Here is a 13,021-nt window from a genome sequence, read left to right on the forward strand (position 1 = left end):
ACGAAATATCTCCTGACATCAAACGTCACTGTTGACACTCATAACTTTGAAGTTGTAAATAATTTCGTATACCTAGGCACCAGCATCAACACCGATAATAATGTCAGCCTTGAAATCCAACGCAGAATCACTCTTGCCAACAGGTGCTACTATGGACTGAGTAGACAATTGAAAAGTAAAGTTCTCTTTCGACGAACAAAATTTAAACTTTACGAGTCCCTCATCATTACCGTCCTACTTTATGGTGCAGAAGCGTGGACGATGTCAACATTCGATGAGACGGCACTAGGAGTTTTCGAGAGAAAAGTTTTGCGTAATAGTTATGGTCCCTTAAACATTGGCAACGGCGAATACCGCAGAAGATGGAATGATCTGTATGTATCATTCTGTATGGGTTATTCGACGACATAGACATAGTCCAGCGAATAAAAAGACAGCGGCTACGCTGGCTAGGCCATGTTGTTCGAATGGACGAAAGTGTTCGATGCAGTACCCGCTGGTGGAAGCCGAGGAAGAGGGAGGCCTCCACTCCGATGGAAGGACCAGGTGGAGAAGGAGCTGTCTTCACTTGGTATTAACAATTGGCGTAAGCGGTGTCTACGCCAGTCAAGTAGAAGAAGAAGCAATTAATGGCTTAGTTATAGTTCTTTATAGGTTTTCGGTTATCGCCATTTTGTGAACGTGGCAGTGCTCCGATTTCGCCCATCTTCGAACTTAACCTTATTATGGTACCAAGAAACAGGTATATCAAGTTTCATTAAGATATCTCAATTTTTGCTCAAGTTACAGCTTGCACGGCTTGAACAACCGTTTGGTGAACAAAAATATTATACTCTCTTTAGCAACTTTGTTGCGAGAGTATAAAAATGTTATACTCCATTTGAATAAGAAGAAAATATTGATTATGCCCATAGTCTTGCTTTTTCGGTAACTTACATACAATTTACGATTAATAATTGCGTTAACAGTAAGGTTTCGAAATTATAAGGCAAACATTTCGATTTTGGAGGCTAAGTACCAAAAACGGAGAACATACTTATAACTCAATCTCCTGGAAATTTTTTTATTTCATCAATACGCAGAAAAAAGTCGATGTTGCCGTATGGTGTTATAATCGATTACTATATAAGCCAGCGGAAATATTTTAAGGGTGTGTTAATCGACGATGGTGTGTTAATTATATTTAAAGTCATGCTAATAAAGGAAAAGGACATACGTCATATTTAACAAAAAGAACTTGTGAGGAATTCATTCATCTGATTGCATCAAGCATACTGGATCAAATTATTTGTGAAATTAAGAGATACAAATACTATTCAGTTTCATATACGTGGATCAAAAAGCAGAGTGTCGTAATGAAGCATACGGACTAGTTTAAACCATGAATAAGTTTGAAACGGGAATAAAGACATTTACGTGGAACAGAATTCTAGTACGCTTGCAAACGACTAGTGCTTCGCTACCATCGTCTGATCAAGACCTTAACACGTCCTTTATGAATCATTACATGATCACGTCCAAGCAATGAGATCCACATTTTTAGATATTGATACAAAAGCCGAAGATTTTCAGCGAAATGAAAAGTACGACCATTTCACCGGCTCTACTACACTCGACGAGGATCAATCACCTGGACAAAGTTTTGTAATTCTGGTGTTTATTGCCATTATTGATAACGTATCGTATGCTTTAACTAAACTATTGAAGCATATCATAAAATAACTAGTGTTTTTGGAGCATTTCGACAGCTAAAATCTCTTAAAACAGAAGAGATTTTGGAAAACGACTCAATTATGGTCAGTGCTTACGAAGATGATTTGAAGAACAGCTTAGGCGACGAACTAGTGCAGTTCAGAAGTCGATATACAAAGTGTTAGTTAATAACCTTAACTTGAGAACATAAAGCAAACCAAGGGCCTGTTGACAGTATTTGCCAGAGGCCCCGTCGGTCATCCGCTCATCATACCTCACTCCTTGTATACTCGTAGCCTAATTAGCGTACTCCTATGTTACCACATAACAGCTGTTTGTTTAGATCATTCGCAATAGTAACAAGTATGGAAAGGCTAAGTTCGGGTGGAACCGACTATTTTATACTCTCGCATTTTATTGATGAAATTTTATTAAGATAACGCAATATATTCGGCATTAAGTCCAATAGAATAACGAAAAACGTCGTAAATACACTCATTTTCACCACCAAGGTAGACTATATCCAAGACTATACGTTTACAGTAATCCCCGCTTAAGTGCCCCTTCTTAACATGCAATATTTAAAGTGCCAATAAGTTCGGGTTCGGCTAAGTTCGGGTGTAACCGAACTTTTTATACTCTCGCAATTTATTTATTTAACTTAATTAATATTATATAATACACAATATGTCCCACATATTCTTCATATATATTGTATAAAGTCCCTTGAAAGTTGGAAACCCTAATATTAGGTTAGAAGCACCGAGGTCCTCATGTTCGATATATGGGGCCTTGAAAACCTATGGTCCGATTTTGACGCGTTTTAGAAGGGTGCTGCCACACTATTAACATAGTATTTGTGCAAAGTTCTGCACCGATATCTTCACTAGTACTTACTTTATATATTGTAAAGTAAACGATTCAGATTGTCTTCAAAGTTCTGGTATATAGGAAGTAGGCGTGGTTGTGAAGCGATTTGGCCTATTTTCACAACACATTATTGGGAGGTAAGGAAACAATTACAAACCAAGTTTCATTCGGTCGAGTAGTTCCTGAGATATGGTTTTTGACCCATAAGTGGGCGACGCCACGACCATTTTCCATATGGTAAAATGATCTGAGTGTAGCTTCCATCTGCCATTTCTTATGTGAAATTTAGTGTTTCTGACGTTTTTCGTTAGTGAGTTAACCTACTTTTAGTAATTTTCAACCTAACCTTTGTATGGGAGGTGGGCGTGGTTATCATCCGATTTCTTTCATTTTTGGACTGTATTAGGATGTGGCTAAAAAAACTACTGCAGAACGTTTGGTTTATATATCTCTGTTGGTTTCCGAGATATGTACAAAAAACCTATTTGGGGACGGGGCCACGTCCACCTCCCCAAAAAAATTACATCCAAATATGCCCATTCATTAAGATATCAAGTTTCATTAAGATATCTTAATTTTTACTCAAGTTACAGCTTGCACAGACGGACGGACGGACAGACAGACATTCGGATTTGAACTCCACTCTTCACCCTGATCACTTTGGTATATATAACCCTATATCTAACTCGTTTAGTTTTGGGTGTTAGAAACAATCGTTATGTGAACAAAACTATAATACTCTCTAGCAACTTTGTTGCGAGAGTATAAAAAAACATTATAAAGCTATGTATGTGTTTTCCTTATTATATTATAAAAATATTAAAAGGCACTTAAAAGAGAAAAATTGCAAACAATTTTGTATTTGTGGCCTAAATATTACAGTCACTTAAGCTGGAAAGGCACTTAAGCGGAAGCTCTTAATGTAAATTTAGAGAAACAAGTAAGGAAAGGCTAAGTTCGGGTGCAACCGAACATTTTATACTTTCGCAATTTATTGCTATATTTTTATTAAGAAAACATACAATTTGACCCATATATTCGGCATATATGTATTTCACATATTAACCGATTTATAAGCTATTAAGTTCATCGTATTTTTAAAAATCCTGTAATTAGGTATTCTCATATATTCATATATAAGAGAAGTTATGACCCGATTTTCACCTTTTCTGGTACAGAGACACACTATTAGAAGAAAAATATTTCCTCTGAATTGAATTAAGATACCTGAGAGATTTACCGAAATTTTAGGTGAAAAGTTACCATGGGCCACTGAGTTCTTCATATTCGATATCTGGGGCTTTGAGATGGAGTTCAAAATTGAGTTACATGGGAAGTTGCCGTGGTTGTGAACCGATTTCATCCATTTTCCACAGGTGTCATCAGGGTGCCAAAAAATAAAATATACCGAATTTCATTCGAATCGGTCTAGTAGTTCCTGAGATATGGTTTTTGACCCATAAGTGGGCGATGCCACGCCCATTTTCCATTTTGTGAAAAAATCTCAGTGCAGCTTCCTTCTGCTATTATTTCTGTTTCTGACGTTTTTCGTTAGTGAGTTAACCCACTTTTAGTAATTTTCAACCTAACCTTTGTATGGGAGGTGGGCGTGGTTATTAACCGATTTCAACTATTTTCATGGTGTGTGGTGGGGTACGTAGGAAAACCGACTGCAGAAAGTTTGGTTTAAATAGCTTTATTGGTTTGCGAGATACATACAAATAACCGACTTGGGGGCGGGGCCACGCCCACATCCCCAAAAAAATTACATCCAAATATGCCCCTTCCTAGTGCAATTTGCATACATTTCTTCATTAAATACAAATATTTATACTTTGCCAGGTGACGAAGAAGACGAAGAAGCTATTGAAAGTTTTTTGATTAGCATGAGCTGTTTGCTGAGCAACAGAAGAAGCGTTTATTTCGGCTTACCAAAATGTTCCAGTTGGCAGCGAAATGTGCTAAGGAATCTTGACGAAACCAGATTCAATCAGATGATTCGTGTTCGCCCGGAGGAATGCGAACGTATCTTAGAATTAATTAAAAATGACGCTGTTTCTAAGACAAGTTCAAGTGCTTCACAACTTCCAATCGAACTGCAACTCAAAATAGTGCTGTAGCGGTTGGGATCTTCCGGCGATGGACAATCTGTTCGCAAAGTGGCTTCCTTATTTGGTGTGGGTGATGGAGGCACTATTAAAAATATAACGCAACGAATTTTTAAAGCCATATTGTGATTAAAAAATGAGTTTTTATACTGGCCCAATGAAAGAGAAAGACTGAAAATTGTGTCCGCAACTGCGAAAGAAATGCCAGGGTGATAGGTACAAGCGATTTGTGACTATAAATTGCGCATAAGACAGGTGACGATTGGTTACCCAGGCAGTGTACATGACGCGAAAATATTTTCAAGTTGTTCACTAGCAAAGCATCCGGAACGATTCTTGTCGACATCACAGTGGGTCGCGGGAGATAGTGCCTATCCACTGAAACCATATTTAATAACGCCCTTCCTGCAAAACAGTGTTGAACATAGAAAAGAAGAAAGGGATTTATTCAACGCGTATTTTTCCAAATACCGTGTAGGAATTGAGAATTGTTTTGGTCTTTTGAAAGAGAAATTCGGTAGTTTAAAGGAGCTTAAATTTAGAATGCTTACAACGTCAAATAAGAAGGAATGCAATGACTGGATTATGGTGAGTTGTATTCTTCACAACATGTTAATCAGTTTCGATATAGATAATGAAAACAGCAATGAAGTTTTGATGCCTCAATTCCCTTTATCATCAGAAAATAATATGAGAAATTGCTTGCTTCGTTATATACAAAATCAAAATATTTAATACTTATACACATATGTATATGCATATGTTCTTTAATCATACAAGTTAATAGAAATGCATGATTATTTTGCTTAGTTATAATCCAACTATATTTTTGATTTTGGTTCTTTTATTTTAAGTTAGGTACATTTATCATTTCATTTTAGTATTCTTCAAAAGGCACTAACTGTTAATATCACAACAAAACTTATAACATAAAAACATCATTTAAAACATAAAAAAACACATAATAATAAAAATAATTTCCTAACAAAAGTGAACTAAAAATGTAGTGCATTATAAAATTATTATATTTTAGCCTAAGCTTTTCCATTGCCAACCTCTCCTGCATTTGTTATTTCATTTTTCCAATTTCTAATTTGTCATTAATTTCTATTTTTTTAATTCTATTTCTTTTTCTTTTAACTCTAATTCTTTTTCTTTGACATTTCCCTTTCTAATTCTTTTTCTTTGACATTTCCCTTTCCCTTGCTGCAACATCCATCTTAAGCTTTTCCTTCCTTATTTCTGCGATCTCGCCATGAACCTGCAAAATATCTGACAAGGCAGTTTTGGAATATATTCCTTTCTGCCTTCGAGTGTACACATTGTCGTTCAACGTAATTTGTAATTCTTCAGCTTCACCTGAAATGCCCGCTTCAACCACACATTTTGGTCCCGATGGACTTGTAGAATCGCTTTCTAACAGCGTCACCAAACTGTCTTCCACTACTGCAGAACAATTTAATCTGTTGCCGAAAATGTCGTCCAACTCTTCATAGAAAAAACACATTTTTCTTAAGGTATCTATAGAAAAAAATTATGGTCACAATTAAAAACATATGGAAATGTTATGACTCGATTTTAATAATTTTTGGAACAGAGACACACTATTAGAAGAAAACAATTTCATCTGAATTAAACTGAGATATCTGAGAGATTTACCCATATTTTCGGTTAAAATTTATCCTTAGGCGCTGAGTTCAACATGTTCGATATCTGGGGCCTTGAAAAGTTATGGTCCGTTTTCGACAATTTTTTCACAAGTGAAGCCAGAGATTATATGCACTAATTGTGTAAAGTTTCATTCCGTTATCTTCATTGGTTCCTTATGTTTACATTATAAAGAGAAGGAATGAGATGGAATTCGAAATTGGGTTATAAGGAAAGTAGTAGTCCGTGTTATCAGGGTGTCAAGAAAATATTATATACCGAATTTCATTCGAATCGGTCGAGTAGTTCCTGAGATAAGGTTTTTGACCAATAAGTGGGCGATGCCACGCCCATTTTCAATTTTGTAAAAAAATCTGAGTACAGCTCCCTTCTGCTATTTCTTCTGCAAAATTTAGTGTTTCTGACGCTTTTCGTTAGTTAGTTAACCCACTTTTAGTAATTTTCAACCTAACCTTTGTATGGGAGGTGGGCGTGGTTATTATCCGATTTCAACTATTTTCATGGTGTGTGGTGGGGTATGTAAGCGAACCGACTACAGAAAGTTTGGTTTATATAGCTTTATTAGTTTGCGAGTTAAATACAAATAACCGATTTGTGGGCGGGGCCACGCCCACTTTCCCAAAAAAAATTACATCCAAATATGCGCCTTCTAGTGCGATCCTTTATTCCAAATATTACTTTTATATCTTCATTTATGGCTTAGTTATGACACTTTATGTGTTTTTGGTTTTCGCCATTTTGTGAGCGAGGCAATGGTCCGTTTCTGCCCATTTTCAACCTTGATCTTCCTATGGTGCCAAGGAATATTTGTTCCAAGTTTCGTCAAGATATCTTAATTTTTACTCAAGTTACAGCTTGCACAGACGGACAGACATCCGGATTTCAAATCTACTCGTCACCCTGATCACTTTGGTATATATGACTCTATATCTAACTCTTTTAGTTTTAGGTGTTACAAACAACCGTTATGTGAACAAAACTATAATACTCTCTTTAGCAACTTTTGTTGCGAGAGTATAAAAAAGAGCTTTCCTTAAAAGAATTTACTTTTTATTGTGTCGCCTTCCATACTTCCTGCGCCTGTCGACCCTTCCCACTCCTTTGCTTTGTTATAATTAGTGCACATATTTCGTACTTTTGCGCGCACTACTTTCCATCCTACCGTCAGCTGCGTGTCTTCGATGAAACGACCATAAAATCTTTGAGCCGTTGGTTTCTTAAAAAAAAAAATTATTTAACTTTGTTTCATTTTTTTACATTAAAATGACAATCCTCGAAACTTCTATTTTCCATTAGGAACTCCACAAGCGCTTTTTTATCTGCCGCATTCCATTTATGTACCGGGTTGAAACGGCAGCGTTTTGGTTTACACTGCAATAAAATCATTTGCAACCACATAAACATCAAAATATGTTCATATTTCACTTATAGTCAACTCAATTTACCTGAATATCGTGGTTTCCTTCCATATCAATCACGAAATTTATTAAATATATTAATTTCAAACACTTAAACGCCAATAATAAGAAAGTAAACAAATACAGTGATAGAATAGCGAACTCAAGAAACATACCACGCAGTGTTGTATCAGTCATATTTTAATTTTGGATGTGAAACAACAACAGTGTTGATATGACAGTCATAAAAAAATATGACAATATGACGATATGACACAATATGACACCTTGTGAATACCCTAATGGTCACTTAAGCGGGAAAGGCATTTAAACGGGGAAGCACTTAAGCGGGGATCACTGTACTTAATTTTGTTAAGATATCTAACCAATTAAGATGTGAACCGATTTCGCCCATTTTCCATCCGTTTCATCAGGGTGTCAAAAAAGTACAATGTAGCGCATTTCAATGAAAACCGTCCAGTAGTTTCTAAGATATGGTTTTTGACCCATAAGTTAGCGATGCCACGCCATTTTACATTAAAAAAAAATCTGAATGCAGCTCTACTCTGCCATTTCTTCTGTAAAATTTAGTGTTTCTGTTGTTTTCCATTAGTGAGTTAACGTACTTTTAGTAGTTTTCAACCTAACCTTTTTATGGGAGGTGGGCGTGGTTCTTATCCGATTTTCTCCAGTTTCAGACTGTATAAGGAAGAGGCTAAATAAAACGACTCTAGAGAGTTTGGTTGATATAGCTCTAGTGAGATATGTACAAAAAACTGATTAAGGGCGGGCTGTGCATACTTTTTCAAAAAAATTACATCAAAATATGACCCATCCTAGTACGATCCTTTATACAAAATTTTACTTACATATATTACTTTATTGCTTAGTTATAGACCTTTATGTGTTGTCGGTTTTCGCCTTTCAATAGCAACCTTCTCACGGTCCCAAAGATCATGTGTACCAAGTTTCGTCAAAATATCTTAATTTTTACTCAAGTTATCCGTTGCGCAGACAGACGGACAGGCAGACATCCAAACTCGTTTAGTTTTATGACTTACAAACAACCGTTATGTGAACAAAACTATAATACTATTTTAGCAACTTTGTTGCGAGAGTATAAAAATTGTTCAAATGACAATAAATGTCAGAAGACCTTTTAACGCAGGGTTGCAAACCAAGTGTTGCTTGTTTGTTTAAACATCTGGACAGCTTGTTCGATTGGCTTCTCTCCAGCGCTTGCCGTATCGAAGACACCTAATGATACTCTGCTATTTATAAGGTAGTGTAGCACATGACCTATTAAACCTTTCGGGACGAAGTTTTATTTGGAAATGGGAATAGCCACAACCAAAATTTATGCTTATATATATATATTGGGCTAAAAAATTATGTTCTGCATACTCAAAATTCCCAAAATCGTCCTTTTATCCTGGGAGAAGTAATCCCAATAAGCATTTTCTGTTGGATATAAAATCCCAATCATTTTTTTATCCGGCTGTAAAGCTTCATAAAGCTTTATTTCGAACAAAAATTATTTAATACAATGTAATTAATAACTTATTTATGCAAGGGTCCAAAACATTTTTATTTTCACAGTAAATTATCCATGCATTTGTCACGCTTACCATTAGAAGCTTATAGAAAACTTTTTTCCACCACTTTTGAGATTTGCGGTTGAAATCATAAACGGCTGTCTTCTGGTCAGCAAAATCAACGCCACCCATGATTCTATTATAGTCACTAATACTTTTTGGACATTGTATTTTCTTTTTTGATCCGTCCTTTTGCTTTTTGTGAATTTCTTCAAGTGATGCCACGTGACAGTTTGAAACTAAAAAGACTTATTTGGAACCCATCCAGCGGACTGTCAAAATTCCACAGGAATTAACTTGAAATTCACTTTCTCCTCTGGCTATCTTCCTGGTAAATTTAGGTGTATTTTTTCTATTTTGCATGGGATTGTCTCTAATAGTTTTATGGATGTAAAAAAGCGATCAAAGGCTAGATAAACATCCTTTTCACGAATGGAAGAAACTAACTTAAGAACGACCTTTTCTCCAAGAGTACTTGTTTCCGAAAGTATAATATTTACCTAATTACCAGTATAAACATTTAGATCGTAAGAATACCCTGTATTTGAGTCGCAACGCATCCACAACTTAATTCCACGTTTTATTGGTTTCATTGGCATATATTGCTTCATGCTCAATCTGCCTTTAAATTTTATCATGCATTAGACATCGATAGATTGGAATACACTTTCGCTTCGAGCAGCTGTGAATGTATGTTTTAGACATTGCAAAACATCAGAAATGTAATAATCTTTTGACACGTCCTCGGGCTTATTGCAGTCATTGAAATAAAGCTTCGATGATAACAACAAAAATCGGTCTCGCGAGCTGGATTTTTACTTCAATAGTCTTTTAGGGACGGCAACTTGTTGTAATGCATTATTAATGAAACACCAAGAAATACAAAAATTTCATTTGGGTCAGATAAATTTCTTTGTGATTGAGCTCGACGATTCAAAGCGACCAATCGCTGATTAGTACCTTCAGCAATTCTTATACACAAACTGTATGGAAATATTTGTGAAAATACTTCGAATTCGCTGTCATCAGGAGTTATGGCAATAAGAATTTGCCCACTGGGCAACCAAATGCATCTCGCTGTTGGCTTCGGAAGGTCCAGGGACAACATCAAGATCATCACGATTTTCTACTTCTCAATTTCTGAAGCATCTTCAGTCTCTTGGTCGCTCCTGTTTTGCAATTATCGCTTCCAGAGACTTCAAAATCAGTATCCAAGTCTGATTCTTCACACATTATACGTTCCAAGTCCTCAAGTTTTAACTTTCGTTTCGCCATCTAAGATCAGATTGGGACAATTAATCCCATGTAAAAAGCTTTTTGGGACAAGTGATCCCAGGAATCTGAATTTTTGACATTTCGAAATCAGCTGGTTTGAAGAAATTATCTATATTTTGATAAAGAAAACTGAACGAACTTCGATGGTGAACGAAACACTGAGCTTTTGGGTATTATACCTCCTATATAACTCCTTACAAACTTTCAAAAATAAAATTTTTTGGAGATGCTGAATATGCACTATAACCATGGTTAATGACTCCTTTCCGAACATCTTCCTCAGGAAGCCCGAAGTAATATTTCTGAAAATAATGATATCAATGATGAAGGTTCACAGATAAGACAAGCTATATATGGAAAACGAATACAATGACGCAAATCTGAAGAAAGATAGTCTAATTTAACGAAAACCTTTTTTTGGAAATTTTATTGAAGTAGAAGTTGTTCTTTTCTGGTGGCTTAGTATTGCGTCTCGGCAGTGCTGGGCAGCAACTCATTGAAGGTAACAGTATATCGCCTCGGCCTCATTATCAGTGTTTACTGCCATAGGTAAGCCCACACTCATTGAAACATGTTACCTTTTTCCAGCTTGAAATGTCTTTGGTATGGGGCCTACACTGATGAGTTCATCGGCTACATTTCTCCAAAATTCCGCTGCTTCTTCCTTAGGATAAAATTCAAGCAGAAGCGCATATTGTTGTTTCGTCGTTATTACTTTAGACCTGTGGAAATCACATTGAAATATATTTAACTTTTAACAAATACAATTAACTTAAATTCAGTAAAAACTTACATTTGATTCTTTTTTCGCTTTATTTTGCGTATTTCTTCTTTTTTTTTGTTTTTACTTTTTCCGTTAGCAAAAACATGTCGTAGAATAATTTTAAAAACATCCTCATTTGATGTTTCAAATGTATTTTACTCTATGAATTTCGAACTTACGTTTTATGATAATCTATTTGCATTATAACAATTTCGTAACTTTTCCGAAAAAACAGTGTACGATGAATAGCGTGAAAGGGCTGATTAACTTTCGGCGCACAATAGACAGAGAGTGAAATTGACTTTTAAATAATTTAATTATAATTAAAAATTAATGGAAAAATTGTTGTTGTTTATTCAAAACTCTCAAGAAAACATTTTCATTACAGTTACCTTAAGTAAAATAGTAGTTAACGACTGTTTGAGAATAACGATTAACTCTAAATAAATAACAAAAATAAATACAAATACATATATATATTTTTAATTTGCTTCCATAAATACGAATGATACAATATTAATGAGTATGTATTATCTATTTAAGCACTATTTTACGCACCTGTTTTTGTTTAAAAATTAAAGCTAATGTAAAAAGTAAAGGATTTATTTTTTATTAGAACAGAATATTTTGAACTCTTACATAATTTAATTATAGCATATTGTTATAGCTTTTCGCCACTCAAATTAAGAATATTATAATAATTATGATCAGGAAAACGTTCCAGTTCAATATAATCCATCTCAGTATGTAATAGTTTATCCAGCATTTGGACCAGTTCTACAAAAGTTGGCCGTTCATTAGGATCGCTTGACCAGCAGTAATACATGATGTTATAAAGTTCCCGTCGACAATGTTCTGGTTTTTCAAGACGGTATCCATCGCGTACCTAAAATTACCAGAGACCGAAAATATATCATAAATTTATCCTTCCATACATATGTACATACCTCACTAAAATTGATATTTTTGTAATTCTTAAAAGAAAAAGCAATAGCTGAATATGCTGTTATGTTTATTAATGCTTTATTTCTGTTTGCCACACAAAAAATCGACGACACTTTGCTCATAATACCGTTAGTATAAGTCCACTATGTAAATCGGGTCGCTACATAGAGAATAGGTATGTATACAATTTATTTTTTGGCTGTCGCGATGTCAACATCGCGACTATTGGAATTATAAAAACAACTAACGAGGATGTAAGCAATAATTGAAAAATAATTCTATGTGTATAAAAAAAACATCTAACTTTCATTTTAGCTCAGAATGCCACTTGGAACTAAATTTCGTCTGAGGAACAGATCAAGATTGAGATTATGAACAAAGATGATTTAAAATTTATGTAATTACTGATGAGTTGCTCCACATTACAGCGGGCTTATCCCTATAAGTCCCAAGACAACGTGTAAAACAAATGTTGAGGGGAAACTTAAATCTTAAATATGAATCCAAAGTGTCTAAATTGCGCTTATAAGATCGCCATAAAAACGAATGCATCCTTTTTCGAAAAATACAAATTCTAAGAAGTAGAGTTTCAAAATTTGATATTTAGTGATGATAAAACATTAAATTTAGATGGATCATAAGTATTTGAGAGATCTACGGGACCCTCGCCATACTTACTATAAGCGCAAACATGGCGGTGAATCTCTA

General features: G+C 35.2%; 1 protein-coding gene and 1 long non-coding RNA gene across 7 annotated transcripts in view; one reads left to right on the forward strand and one right to left on the reverse strand.

Moving 5' to 3' along the window:
• Nucleotides 1-11,950: 11,950 nt before the first annotated feature.
• The window catches only part of LOC105219972 (tyrosine kinase receptor Cad96Ca), a 161,006-nt gene continuing 159,935 nt past the window's right edge, over nucleotides 11,951-13,021 (reverse strand). For all 6 annotated transcript variants that reach the window (XR_008471224.1, XM_054230845.1, XM_054230844.1 and 3 more), the window contains one exon: nucleotides 11,951-12,254. Coding sequence is in view for 5 of the 6 variants with exons in the window: in XM_054230845.1 (XP_054086820.1) it covers nucleotides 12,030-12,254 (225 nt within the window). In the remaining variant the exon portion in view is untranslated. The remainder of the gene's footprint in view (nucleotides 12,255-13,021) is intronic.
• Nucleotides 12,250-13,015, forward strand: LOC128921916 (uncharacterized). Its single transcript, XR_008471240.1, has 2 exons — nucleotides 12,250-12,488; nucleotides 12,629-13,015. It is a non-coding gene; the product is annotated as an uncharacterized LOC128921916 (long non-coding RNA).

This window comes from Zeugodacus cucurbitae, chromosome 2, assembly GCF_028554725.1.
Source record: "Zeugodacus cucurbitae isolate PBARC_wt_2022May chromosome 2, idZeuCucr1.2, whole genome shotgun sequence".
Taxonomy (NCBI): domain Eukaryota; kingdom Metazoa; phylum Arthropoda; class Insecta; order Diptera; family Tephritidae; genus Zeugodacus; species Zeugodacus cucurbitae.